We start from the raw sequence: 12,734 nt of genomic DNA on the forward strand, positions 1-12,734 counted from the left end.
CTGACATGGAAAATGGAATTGAATTATCCAAGAGCATTAATCATTAAGGAAGCTAGAACTGTGTAATTGAACACATATATTTTCCTCTAAGGATTTAAACTGGTTACATAGGGACTGAAACCCAGGGGCAAACTTGTAATTCATCTAAAAATTCAGCTAGTAGTTTAGTCTGGAGCTTTCTGCATTGCATTCAGTGTAGATTAGTGGCTACTGCATACGTTTTTGAAAAGGAAGAACTAAAACTTCAAATTTCATGTGGACTCTGCATACCAGTCCCAAACGCTTCAGTGCAGACCCGAAGAGGTTATGACCATGCTCCTCGGACCTGGGAGCCAGATGTACACATAACTTTGCTTAGCTGGACTCAAGCCCAGTCTTGCAGTGTAGCGCTAAAAAAAAAGGACACTTGCATCCAGACAACTCATATTTTACTTCTAAAAAGTCATACAATACTTATCTAAAAATTATACATAAAAGTGAGTATATAAAAACATATGTATATTTTTGTACCTGTCTCATAAGGATAGAATTTTATTTTTTAACTTCTGAGACTTCTATAGTTCCTTTTACAGGTGAGCATACAGTTTCCTGCTGTTTTTAAGACAGATATGGTAGAAATGAGAAGTTTGGAGGATCAAGCAAAGACATCTGTCATGCAAAATAACTGTCAAAGTAAATAGTTTACCATCACACAAGAGAAACATGTAGTATAATAGAATATTAGTTATTGTAGATAATTATTCCTATTTCAGATATGTTCTTGAATGAGACGTTTTTAAAAATATCTTTTCTCCTTTCAGTTGCCATGTATCGAGAACCATCTTTGCATGATATTGGAGAAACAGTGCCAAAGGCTGGGGTAACTCCAAGTAAAAGCACAAGTGCGTCTGCAATAATGAATGGCGGCAAACCACCAGTTAACAAGAGTAAGACGACATAGCCAGATCCTCACAGGTGTTGTGACTTACTGAGTCCCGAGTGCAGTTGAGCAATTTATCCTTGCCAGACTTCCCCTCTGCAGTGTCTGTGGATCAGCTCACAGCAAGTGGCGTCCTGGCACGTGGCTGGTTCTGAACTGAATCATTGCAAGCGGATAAAGCTCAACATGTAGCTCCACCCACAACGAGAAGACACCTGGATGAACCAGCTAAACTCAGACCATGGAATGCCCTACCAGATATTGGAATGCCTTTTTAATATCTTTTCTGTGACTGTGACACTTCATGTGAATGACATACTTCACAAGTACACTTGATACCTTGCCTGCTGACAATTACCCATAATCCCTTTTTGAGTCCAGTTTCAGCAAAATCCATGTGTTTAAGTTCTATTTTGTAGCACACAAATAATCAAGTAATTTCTAGGTAGATGCTGTAAACCTGTGCTATTATGGATTTCTCTTCTTCCCTTTTTTATAAGGCTGCTCGCTCCACTGTCTGTGACCTTTTGCAGGGATTGTGTTTCTCTATAACTTTAAGTGTTACCGATGGCTTAGTTTTGAAAGTAATCAGGGAATCAGGAAGCCTTCAAAAATCTATTATTACAAATTATATCTATAAAGAATAGGATCGTTGTCTCTGGCTTACAATGCTGATCAATGTGAATACTCTTTAGTAACAGATACTGTGCTTCTGAGGTTGGCATTATAGTGGAGGGAAGAGTGTCAAACACAACCAACAGGAAGTTTTCTGAAACGAGTGTTTGGCATCCCCCGATAGTTTCTTTTTGTGTGTGTGTGTTTTATACATATCACAGGCTTACTGGTAATGGTAACATTTGCCTTGCCCAGCGAGCAAGACCCACTCGTTTTTGGGAAAGTGGGTCCAAAGAATTTTGTAGGCCTTGTAGGCCTGAATTAAGGCTCATTTTTTCATCTACTAAAGCGTCATTGTTTGAAAAACAACCACCACCAATAAAAAAAAAACAGTTAAGACTAACCAGAATTGCGCTACCTAAATCCATTTCAAATATAGTCTTTTTCTGTTTTTAAGGAGCTGAACTTAATGCCATTGTTATTTTTGGCTGATTTCCACAACTACTTAGCAAAGCATGGGCAAGGATGTTGTTGTGTTCTTTTTTGCAGCACCAATGCAAAGAGTAGTTAAAAATTATAGTTTTTCTGGTGTTTTAAAAAAAAAAAGTTTTACAACTGGACATATTACAAAACTTTATTTTTATTTTTAGCTAAGCATGCAAAGTCCAGTCCTATGTATCTCACTGATATTCCAGTACGTACCTCTACCCAGCTTCCTAGGATAATATCCTCACCAAATTGATAGATTGAAGGTGCCTTGCCTTGATCTCCGTATACTGTACTTTCTCCTACATGAACCTAAAAGAAATCAAAAACGTTATAAAATTGAAGCCTTGGCTCATATCATGAAAAACACCATCGACACTTTGAGTTTGTCGCATGTAAACAATAAAACCAATCTTAGGGGGAAAAAAATTTAGACAGTACCACATAAATGCCACTGACGTTACATACTTAGTCACATGCATTCAGACACTAGGACTGTGGGTGCTGTCCATGTATTTATGAAGGTATTTGTGTCTCAGAAAGGGCAACAAGGATCAAACTGTACCTCAGTCTGGAAAACTGTGTGATAGCACTCTCTTGGTCTCTATCTATTATCTCGATATTTAAAGATTGGAAAAAAGAAAAAAAAAAGAAAGGAAATCCTCCATTCCTTTTTTACTATTGTATTTCTCACGCTTTATTTTATCATGTCTTTGTTCTAAAGTGTCCCTAACAGGAAGAGACTAGTGGTTATTTCAGAATCCCTATCTGCTCAACTGAGTAACTGATTCAGTCTTAATGAACTTTACATGCTAGTTTCCAAATTTGTTTTTATAAGCGACTTTTAGAGCACTCTTCAAGGAAGCTACCATAAAGCTGTTAAGTTCTAGATAAATTGATTTACTTTTTGGTAGGCCAGGTTTCCTTGGTTATATATGTAGTATGAGAACAGCAAGCTAACTCTTGATTCTAGGGTCTTTCCAGGAAGGGAATGTAAAAAAAAAAATAATAATAATAATGCAAAACTACTTTACTACTGTGATACAAATGCAAAGAAACTTTAACTTAGACTGTGCCCTTGCCTGCTAGCACTAAATATGTGTGTGGGGGAAAAATGACTTGCAATTAAAAACCTTGGTGCACCCTTCTCATCCCACCTGGTCCAGTGGGATTTGTGCATCATCTCTGAGAAAACAAAACGGAAGCAAATCACACAATGAGATGTGGGCTTGCTCTGCATAGGGAGGGCCCATGGGAGGCAGTACTCTTAATGCTGTCCTATCTCCCGGGTCCCTGAGGAGTAGCAATTCACAATTATTTTGAATAGGGTGATACAACTGAAGGCTACATTCCCTTTCTCACTTAAAATTTTTAAGAGTTCATGAGGAGGCAATACGAGTTCATGTCCAATCCAGCCGTCCTTTTACTCTCACTGGTTTAAGAGCTAGGGAGAGACAGGACTGGAAAGCTGGCTGAGCTTTGCAAGGAGCCTCTGGTTCATGGCCTGATGCTACATGAGTACCGTTTAATGTTAAACTTTTGATGCCAGGTAATTATAATTTGCAGTTTAGGGGGCCACAATTAAGGCCAGATTTGATTTCCGTAAGCAGTTCATACATACTGAAAATGCACCATAATATTTTTAATTTGTTTTTGTTTCTGTGGTCTAAATCCATATGTGTTTTTAATACAATGAATAGCTGTCCTAAAAATTATTTCTTTTTCTACAGTCTGTTTAAACACAGAAGAGGGGTCTTTGTGCTTTGTTTCCTCCTTTTAATTTTGTCTTGTCTTGTCCGTTGCATGGGAAAGGGATGGCAAGGATGAACTGCATGTAATAGATTGAGTGTATCAAATAATTGTTCATCTGTATTACTGAATTTACATACATATATGCAAAGAGTTTGCATTGTACAGTTTGTCTTTATTATTATTTGTTGTATACACAGATTGAACATGATGAATAAAACATTTATATGAAGGCATACTGAAAAACAACAAAAAAGTTTATGTAAGAAGTAGACTGTGCAAAACATGATTGCACTGGCCACAGTATGGTGAAACTTCATGTAAATATGTTGGCAAACTCAATTCTCCCCTTCTACCATGCCAAAGAAAGTTTTAGCTCCTTAATATAATACCTCTCTTGCTGTCCTCCAGGATGAGACGTCACCATTTTGTTCCCTCCAAAATTAACTTTGCTGTTAAGTGAAAGCTGTTTTCAAGTATCTGTTACTACCAACATACTGTATAGTAAACCTGATGGAATCAATTTGTATTTACAGGCTGAGTGTTTTGTACTTACATGTCCAGATGTCTGTGAATCTGCAGCATTCCAGATCCTTTGCACGCTTGCTTTGTATTTTGTTCTTCTAGGTTGAAGCTACTCTCACAGATACTGTTTGCACTGCAGTCTAACTTCATCTTACAATTCCCTAGTGGACAGATATGTTAAAGCTGCTCATAGTCATCTCTTTATATTTTTTAATCTGTATTTCAGCTAAGGTTTTATTTGGCAAAAACAATCACACCTGTGCAGTTTTAGAAATCCAGTTCAGCATAGCAGTGTTCTGTTGTATAACAAACATTTTATAAATACACAGGCATTTGTGTATTTAAAAGATTGCCCACACTATGGAGCTTATAGAAAGGTGTCCATAACTTTAATTTTTTTTGTAGTAGTACACATACCACAGATGTTCCTTCATGTCCTGGTTGTTTTTTTTTTAGTTGCTCTCAAATCATATTTTTTAATTTTCTCTAGTTTTCATAAATTTAATGTGTGTAGAGTCAGGTTGGTCCTTAACAAACAACCCCAAATATAAATATAAAGCAATTCACTTTGACTTTGGTATATACCTGAAACAACACTAAGAACTCTGGCTTTTCATACGTACATGGGGAAACTTTCCTCTTGGTTTAAGGCCACTGTAAGTGATGAGGTGTGAATGCAGGCAGTTTGGTCCATATATTAAAAGTATGTCTTGCTGAACCATCTGTTTATTGATATAAATAAGGAATTGTTCAACTCCATTCAGATGGGAATGCAAGTGAAACTAGACGAATTAAGGAGGTTATCTTTCTTATAAATGCCCCGTTGGATAAACTCGTATTCTGTGCAATGCATTTTAAAACGCCTAATAACAGGTTTTTGTGTGTGTTGGGTTTGTTTTTGTTTTTGTGACTCATCCAAATGCTATGACTTATTTTTAAAGATGTAGTAAAATCTTCCTTATATTACCTGGCGACAAAAATTCTCAACTCAGTTTTTCATCCCAATGTCATTTAGCTACAAAGTGAGATGTTGTTCTGTCAGCAAACAAAGGCAGCGCATCAGAAATATCAGAGGGGGTACATGATTAAATGTTCATCTGTGTGTTTCTGCAAGAGCGTATGGCCAGGGGAAAAAAAAAGGATCAAGAGGAGGTCAATAATTTACACAAGCAAATCAATCCATGGCTGTTTTATAGATGATTTTACCGATGTTATGCACAGTAGGCATACTCCTACAAGTCACTTGCAGAAGTGTTCTGCACAGTTCTGGATTTTTTTCTTTCTATCATGAGAAAGCAAGGCTGTTTTATCATTTGTTTTAAGCTTCATCAACCTAGCTGTAATGAAATCCCCATCTATCCAATTTGTTTTCACCTCTTACAAATGCCGTTTGCCACAGGCCTTGGAAGCAAGCTTTTACAGCCACATGCAAATATTCAGCCAGTATGTTTCACTCCCTTGTCCCTCTTCCTGCTTTTACTGTTTATGTATCTGGAATTCCTGTCACAGGGAATGAGGTGCAACAAAATCACGAGTTATTAATACACTATTGTTTTCACTTACACAGAGTAATAATTGCATTCCTTCCGACCTCGTTTTTCTAGGAAGGAAACAAGCCACAAAAGAGATTGGCTGAGAGCCCCATCTCCAGTTACCTCAGCATGAAGGGGACTGGGGGAGTGTTCAAGCAACAATATAAGAAACAGAATAAAAAGCGGAGAGGAAAATATGTATTCATTATATTTTTAGTAGTCTTAGAAAATAGTTTAAGGTTTATAGCGATAGCACCATTTGGTTTGATAATTTACATTTTAATTAGCCACTGATGGTAGTTGTCTTAGAACATGCTGATATTTTTCCATATGTACCTTAAAAAAATGTGGAAAACACTTTTTGAAATTCTATGGCTATGGAATCCACTTAGTAGCCAAAATGTTGAAGTTGATTTTTAAACCAAAACTAACCTAGTTAATTAAATAGTAAAAAAGATTCATCTTACACTCCCTAAGTATGTAAATTTAAAATGAAAGAAAACTACAAAGTAAAATACATCAAATAGGATGTTGTAACTCTCTAAAGAATCGTTTCTTTGTCAGGATATGAGTGCCTGAAATACCAAAGCTGATTTACAGTATGTACAAATGTGTTTGTTGTACCAGAAAACAAATCAAAAACATCTGCTGAATCTGGATAAGAGTTCTGATTATCTAATATTTCTGTTGTTACAGTACCAAATATAAATGGAAGGAAATAAGCTACAACTTTCTGTATTTTTCATTGTTTCCTCTCTGACTCAGCAGATGAATGTATACGTGGAAAAAGCACTGACTGTAAGAGCATTCAGGTGGGCAGTGTTCCTAAATACAAACAAACCCAACAATCCGTGCTATCCAGACAGCGGGGTTGACAAGATGAATATAGGTTAGAATTTAATTCTGAATATTCCTGTTCGGCTATAAACAGTTGAAGGGTTATAAGTATAAACAATTATTTCAATATGAATTTTACTTTGAAGTTTTGTAATACCGTATCAGTACACTTTAGAACTCTATCTGACATTTTGGCTATCTAAAAAGAAGGTAGTTCACTGCTTTGGGGTATGTGACTTGGTGTTTCTGTGCATAACTCCTATATAAGTTATGCATGGATGTTTGGTGATTATACTGTGCCACCCTGAGAACACAGGTTTCACAAGCTTCAGTTTTAGAAAGAAAGAAACTAGGTTAAGGAAAAAAAAAATGGGTAAGATAAAGCTACATGGGAAGGGGCAATAACGAAAGTGATTATATAAATTCATTTTTAAAAGTTGCATTCTGTTATATGTTCTGTACCATTGTATTTTCCTATTTCAAAATTGTCCTTTCTAAAAGAAAACAGATTTCTAGAATAATAATGAAAATAACTTTTCAGTTGATACGTAGTTCCCTTATTTCTGAGTCACGTACCTCTTCAAAAATCAGGACCTCAGCACCTAAGCCACAATGTTAGTTTGATATTGAAAATAAATGCTTTCCAAACTTTTAAGCAAATTCTTGCTCAATCATGATTTCACAAAATGTAAGCATTTTTGAAATTAAAATGTATGTATTTTTTTGCTCTAAAGAATTAAAGGGCTGCCAAATCTACATGTATTAAAAAAAAAAAAAAAAAAAGGAGACTCATGTAAATAAGTTAGGGAAGTCCCAGTAGCTGTGCATCTTTCATAACTCAATGTGAATTTCACACTGAGCAGCATTTCACCATTGGAAAAATAAAAATAAAATTTTGTTCATACCATTGCTTTGTTTGTATTTTCTGCATTAAAACTTTAATTACTTTGTTGTCATAGTTTGAGCTTCTTTGGCTGAGACTCGGCTACTGCCCAGCATTGCTGATTTTTCAAGGCAGTTGACCTTCAGGCCTCTGACTTTGAAAACAGTGAAATTCAATGAATACCATGTGTGACAGTGCAATCTGTTCCAAACAGTGATTTCTGATAGCATACGGAGTTGTCATCCTAAAAGTTATTAGTATAACAAATTTTCATTTGCTTTACTTTCAAGAGGACTAGGCAACTATACATATGTAAAACAGTATGAGAAAAGTACATATGAGTGGCAGGGTACATATTTGGAATAGCTAATCATACATTTATATCTTTATTAGTTTAATTCCTTATACTTCTATAGGTTATGCAATTGACAGTATTGTAGAATGTTAAAATGGATAACCAACTTGTTGACTCTTTAACCATAGAAACTAAGGAGTTATCTTGTGGATGAGGATCTCTTCAAACATTTTGAATCTTCAGCCGATGGCTGTCACATAACTGAACATCAGTTATACAGATACAATTCTCAATTCTTTGACCAAATAAAAAAAAAGTTTTGATAAATTGCTTTACTGCTTCTTCTGGAGCTGGGGCATAATCAGGATGTTCAGAAAGAAAAGAGTCAAACAATGTTTTTGACAAACACCATAAAATGAATCAAATGAAGTATTTGACAAATATTTAACTAGTGCTATTCTTCTACAGGAATACGGTTGCATACTGATATGAAAACCAAACATAAAATGTAAAAACAAATGACTTCCTTTCACTTTTGTCAAAGATTGCTTAAGAAACAGACATAATGGGTGTAATCTCAGCCTCACTGAAGTTACCCGAAAATGTGGAGGGCCATTTTTTTTTTTTATGATTTCAGTTTTTAGAGGTTGGACTGTCCTGCTCCCAAATGATTTTGTTGTTGTTTATTTTTGTTTTGTTCAGCTATCCATTTCTTGTTGGAGCAGGATTTCACATGACAGTTCTAGAGTATTTACAACCATGCACACCCACACCCACTCTCTGAGTACTTCCAAAATTAAATGTTCTAGCAGCCTAAAGAAAAATCAAACTGAAAGAACCCTCAGTCTCTGGTGTCCTTTGTTAAGGGTATTCTGTTCCCAGCCAGATTTCACAAGCGTTTCCATTCCATCCTTCCCAGCACTCGCAGTTTCCACAGTTACAAACACCATTACCTAGAACAGAATGAAGAAATGGCAATTATCATAATTGAAATGTACTACATTAAAATGTGTTTTATAGGAAGTAAAAACCATGATAAAGTAGCTGCATTGTTCCTTTATCATTCCCCTATTTTTTTTTTAATTTTTTTTTTTTTTTTTTTGCAAGGAAGCATAATTAGTGTGCCACTGCATTAAGAAGCCACCTCAGCCCTACACTTATGAAGAACAAATAGCATTCTTTCATCAGCAGAATTGCAAGTACTGTAATTATGCTACTACTACTTGCACCCAGCTGTTGAAGCTCACTGTTCACACTGTACTTTAAGGTACAAGAAAAAAAAACCAAGAATTACTTTTAACTACAATGCAGAGATAAAAAGTTACAAACAGAACAGTAATAAACATTTGAACCTGATAATCTTTAAACTTAAATTCTGAGAAGTGCTGTACAAATATCTCAAGCTCGCTATTAGATGAGAAATGCATTTATCTTGTTTTGCAGAGAGAAATATTAAGTACTGAGACTCACATTTTCAATTTATTTCAATATTTTTCATGACTCCAGGATGCTCAGCTGAAGACTGCCACATCCTGGGTTTCCAACGTGTGCTGCTTTTGCTATCAACTTTATGAAGGTCTGTGAGTGACCACTACAGCTGCAGCTCAGGCTCCTGTTGCCTCTGTACTGGCTATTTGCCCCAGAAAATTTTTGCCACTTGCTAATTGAGCGAGCTGGGAGACCACATTTACAAGCAGCATTACCAGCGTCAGCCTGCTTGCTCTGACTCTAATCATCTCACAGATTCCTTCCACATCTAATAATTGCTCAGCAAAGATTTTCTAAAATTAAGATCTGTAACAGGTAGTAGCCAGCGAGGTAATTTAACGATTCCCATGTTGCTACTTGTCACTAAAACTGTCATGAGAGTTTGCTGGCAGCCTGCCCGTGTCTATTTGCATCTGCCACCCGAGCGCTTGGACAATGTTAGGGTGACGCCGCTTTAATCAGTGGCCATCACGTCATAAGAAAAACTGTCAGGTATTTCAGCCTCCCACTCAGAGCTGATTGCCAGAAGATCCCTTGCACAGCGTAGCTATGTCTCTCACCTAACAAAGATCATCAAGCAAGCGAATGTTTTCTATTACTTAAATATATTATACACATAGAAAATCTAAAACTTGAAGAAATCTCATGATGACAGTGCTTCCACTGTACGTTTTTTGCCAAAGAGGAGTAAACTGTGATCTACAATGAAAACAGCTGATGGATATCATATCTCATTTACTTACTTAAATTCATACTCAGACTTTCTACTGTTGATTTGAAACCTTAAGTTGATTATCATACTGCATAAAGAAACAATTATAGTGGGTCTGAATAACCTGAAAATGCAGTTCCTCTATAAGTGGAGAAAGAAGATGAGCTTTGTCTAACATAATTCTCATCAGCACAGCTTGTTTCTTAGAGCAATTAAGAGTTAGCCTGTACCGCACCTGTGCAAATGAGACCATCGTGTTTGTCGCAATCTCTGTCATCACATTCACAAAAATCACCTGAAATGTACCATTCCTGTGGTGAACAGATGCACTTTCCGCAGTGGCAGGAACCTGAAATCACAAAGATTATTACTTACAGTCCAAGAGCGCTGGCATTTTCAGGCTAGAAAATAACATCTCCAGACATACGTGCACACACACGCACACATGCACAAAATTACTGCCTGAGGAGCTACTGTATGAAAGAAAATAATCAAGCTAAAAGCTTTTTGAATAAAAGGATTCTTTCAAAATGACCATGAGTATGGCAAAATGTTACTTCTAATGCTTTGATTCTGCTCTTTCACTTAATCAGGACTCACACTTTGAAGCTTTTCTTTGGTTTCAGACCTACAATCAGGGCCACTTTTCACATAAACTGTTCTCTTTTTTTTTTGACTGGAAAAGCTCAAATTGTCCTTGACCCTCTGATTCTCCTCATCCAGTTTCCTTAGGGATGTCTCCTATGGACACCATTTGAACCCCCAAAATTCTCATCACCACAAATTAAGATGCAGCTCCTCGCATGGACTTACTAAATATTTGCTCTATGCCAGAAAGTGATTGCACACATAATTGTGGTTCAGCAGTTTGCTCACTCCTGGAGAATACGCTAAGGCCCCTAATTGGGATAAGCTGCTGTCCTCCTCCTTGGGGATTACTGCATTACAGAATCATAGAATCCCTAAGGTTAGACCACTAAGATCATCTAGTCCAACTGTCAACCCATCCCCACCATGCCCAATAACTATGTCCCTCAGTGCCACATCTACATGTTTCTTCACCTTCAGGGACGGTGAGCCCACCACTTCCCTGGGCAGCCTGTGCCAATGCCTCACCACTCTTTCTGTGAAGAAGTTTTTTCCTAATATACAAACTGAAAAGGGTGGAGATGGGGGTTGAATCCAGGGCTCCTGCATATCATATTACACCTCCACAGCCAAAGGAGGGACTCTTCAGTGACATCTGGGTTACACCACCCATAACCCACCTAGAAGTGGGGTGGAACCAGAAACCTCTCTTTAAGGAAAAATTCAGAGTAACGCCAATCTTCAGGAGAAGACTCATGGCTTTTGAAAAAGGACAACTGCCCCCAGGCAATCGTGTGTTGGGAAGCCTGTAGTTTGAGAAGTGTCTGAGGGGGCTTTTCTGCATCTAAGAAATTCCACTGGAATTCTGGAACTAGAAATTCCACCTGGCCAATTACAACACTCGGCTGAAGAAAACTGGCTTTTATGGAGCCCATTCTCAGCTGCCTGAATCTCTTTCTCTACACAGAGTTCAGACACTTAAATGCCAAGGTGAGGAGTTTTGTAACTGCAGAGGGAAAATCCTTTGTGGAGCTAGTTCTTACAGGAAGTTGCAGCACAAAGCAAATTGAAAATAAACAAAAAAAATACACTTACACCTTGTAACTATGGAAGGTTGAGTTTAAAGTCACCAATGCTGCTGACCTTAAACAGAACATGCTTATGAATGAGTTAGATGCTGTTGAAAATCCCTCCTTCCCACAATATTTTCAACACAATTGTAGTACAAAGGCACCAATTTCTTTAATGTATTATTAAAAAAATTGAGAGGGCGAAGATTGATTCTGTCAGTATATAACAAACAGAGTTCATGGATTAATTAAAAGGAGCTGGGCCATCTTTCATTTCCTTTCACTGACCTCTGAATAAAATCCATTGTAAAAATTCAAGTACGTATTTTTTTTCCTTAAATGTGTATCTCTTGATGTCAACCAATTTTCCTCATTTTTTTTCCTTAGTCACTGAAGGATCTCTGATCACTGAAACTTAATTCTTTAAAACTTCAGAGCAGAGAATCTATTTTTTTTCATTTAAAAATATAATTAATTTACATGGTTTACTGACAAAAATTAAGTCATTGTCTAATTTTAGAGAAATGCTGTTTTAACTTCTAACATTTGGAATGTGTAAACATGTACAGGAAGAACTAATGACTGGAACATTTGGGAATGGGAGTATTTGGTTAAGCATCTACTTTTTCTGAGTTCAGTGTGCCTTGCCTACTGTGCCATCAACATGGAAAAGATTGATGTTTCCTACAAGAATAAAAATTGCCATTACACAAATAGGCAATGGAGAATTGCATACATATTGCCTGGTTGCTCTATAAGAGCTATACTAAGACATAATTGAGTGTCGTTTAAACCAGATGTCTATTTTTATTAAAGTTAGAAGGTACAAACAGCTGAAAATAATATTGAGCAGTATGAGAATTTTAGTGAAATTGATATAGTTAATAAACCATGGCACTGTAAGAAACCTGAAGTGATTCTGCATAAGCAGTCGCTGATGCTGCTTCTGATGAATGTCTACAATGTGCAGAAGATACAGCAAATTTAATGCCAAGTCAAGCAACGAAGATCAGGCTCCATAATGTAAAATCTGTT

At 36.7% G+C, this 12,734-nt stretch overlaps 2 protein-coding genes across 3 annotated transcripts in view; one reads left to right on the forward strand and one right to left on the reverse strand.

Annotated features, from left to right (window-relative positions):
• The window catches only part of FGF14 (fibroblast growth factor 14), a 400,171-nt gene extending 392,725 nt beyond the window's left edge, over positions 1-7,446 (forward strand). For both annotated transcript variants that reach the window (XM_021415878.1, XM_021415889.1), the window contains exon 5: positions 801-7,446. In XM_021415878.1, coding sequence (XP_021271553.1) covers positions 801-940 — 140 coding nt within the window. In that variant the 3' untranslated portion in view covers positions 941-7,446. The remainder of the gene's footprint in view (positions 1-800) is intronic.
• Positions 8,159-12,734, reverse strand: part of ITGBL1 (integrin subunit beta like 1) — a 130,190-nt gene continuing 125,614 nt past the window's right edge. The window contains exons 10-11 of the mRNA XM_021415869.1: positions 10,277-10,390; positions 8,159-8,794 (exon numbers count right to left, since the gene is read on the reverse strand). Of these exons, the coding sequence (XP_021271544.1) occupies positions 8,703-8,794; positions 10,277-10,390 (206 nt within the window). The 3' untranslated portion in view covers positions 8,159-8,702. The remainder of the gene's footprint in view (positions 8,795-10,276; positions 10,391-12,734) is intronic.

This window comes from Numida meleagris, chromosome 1, assembly GCF_002078875.1.
Source record: "Numida meleagris isolate 19003 breed g44 Domestic line chromosome 1, NumMel1.0, whole genome shotgun sequence".
Classification (NCBI taxonomy): Eukaryota; Metazoa; Chordata; class Aves; order Galliformes; family Numididae; genus Numida; species Numida meleagris.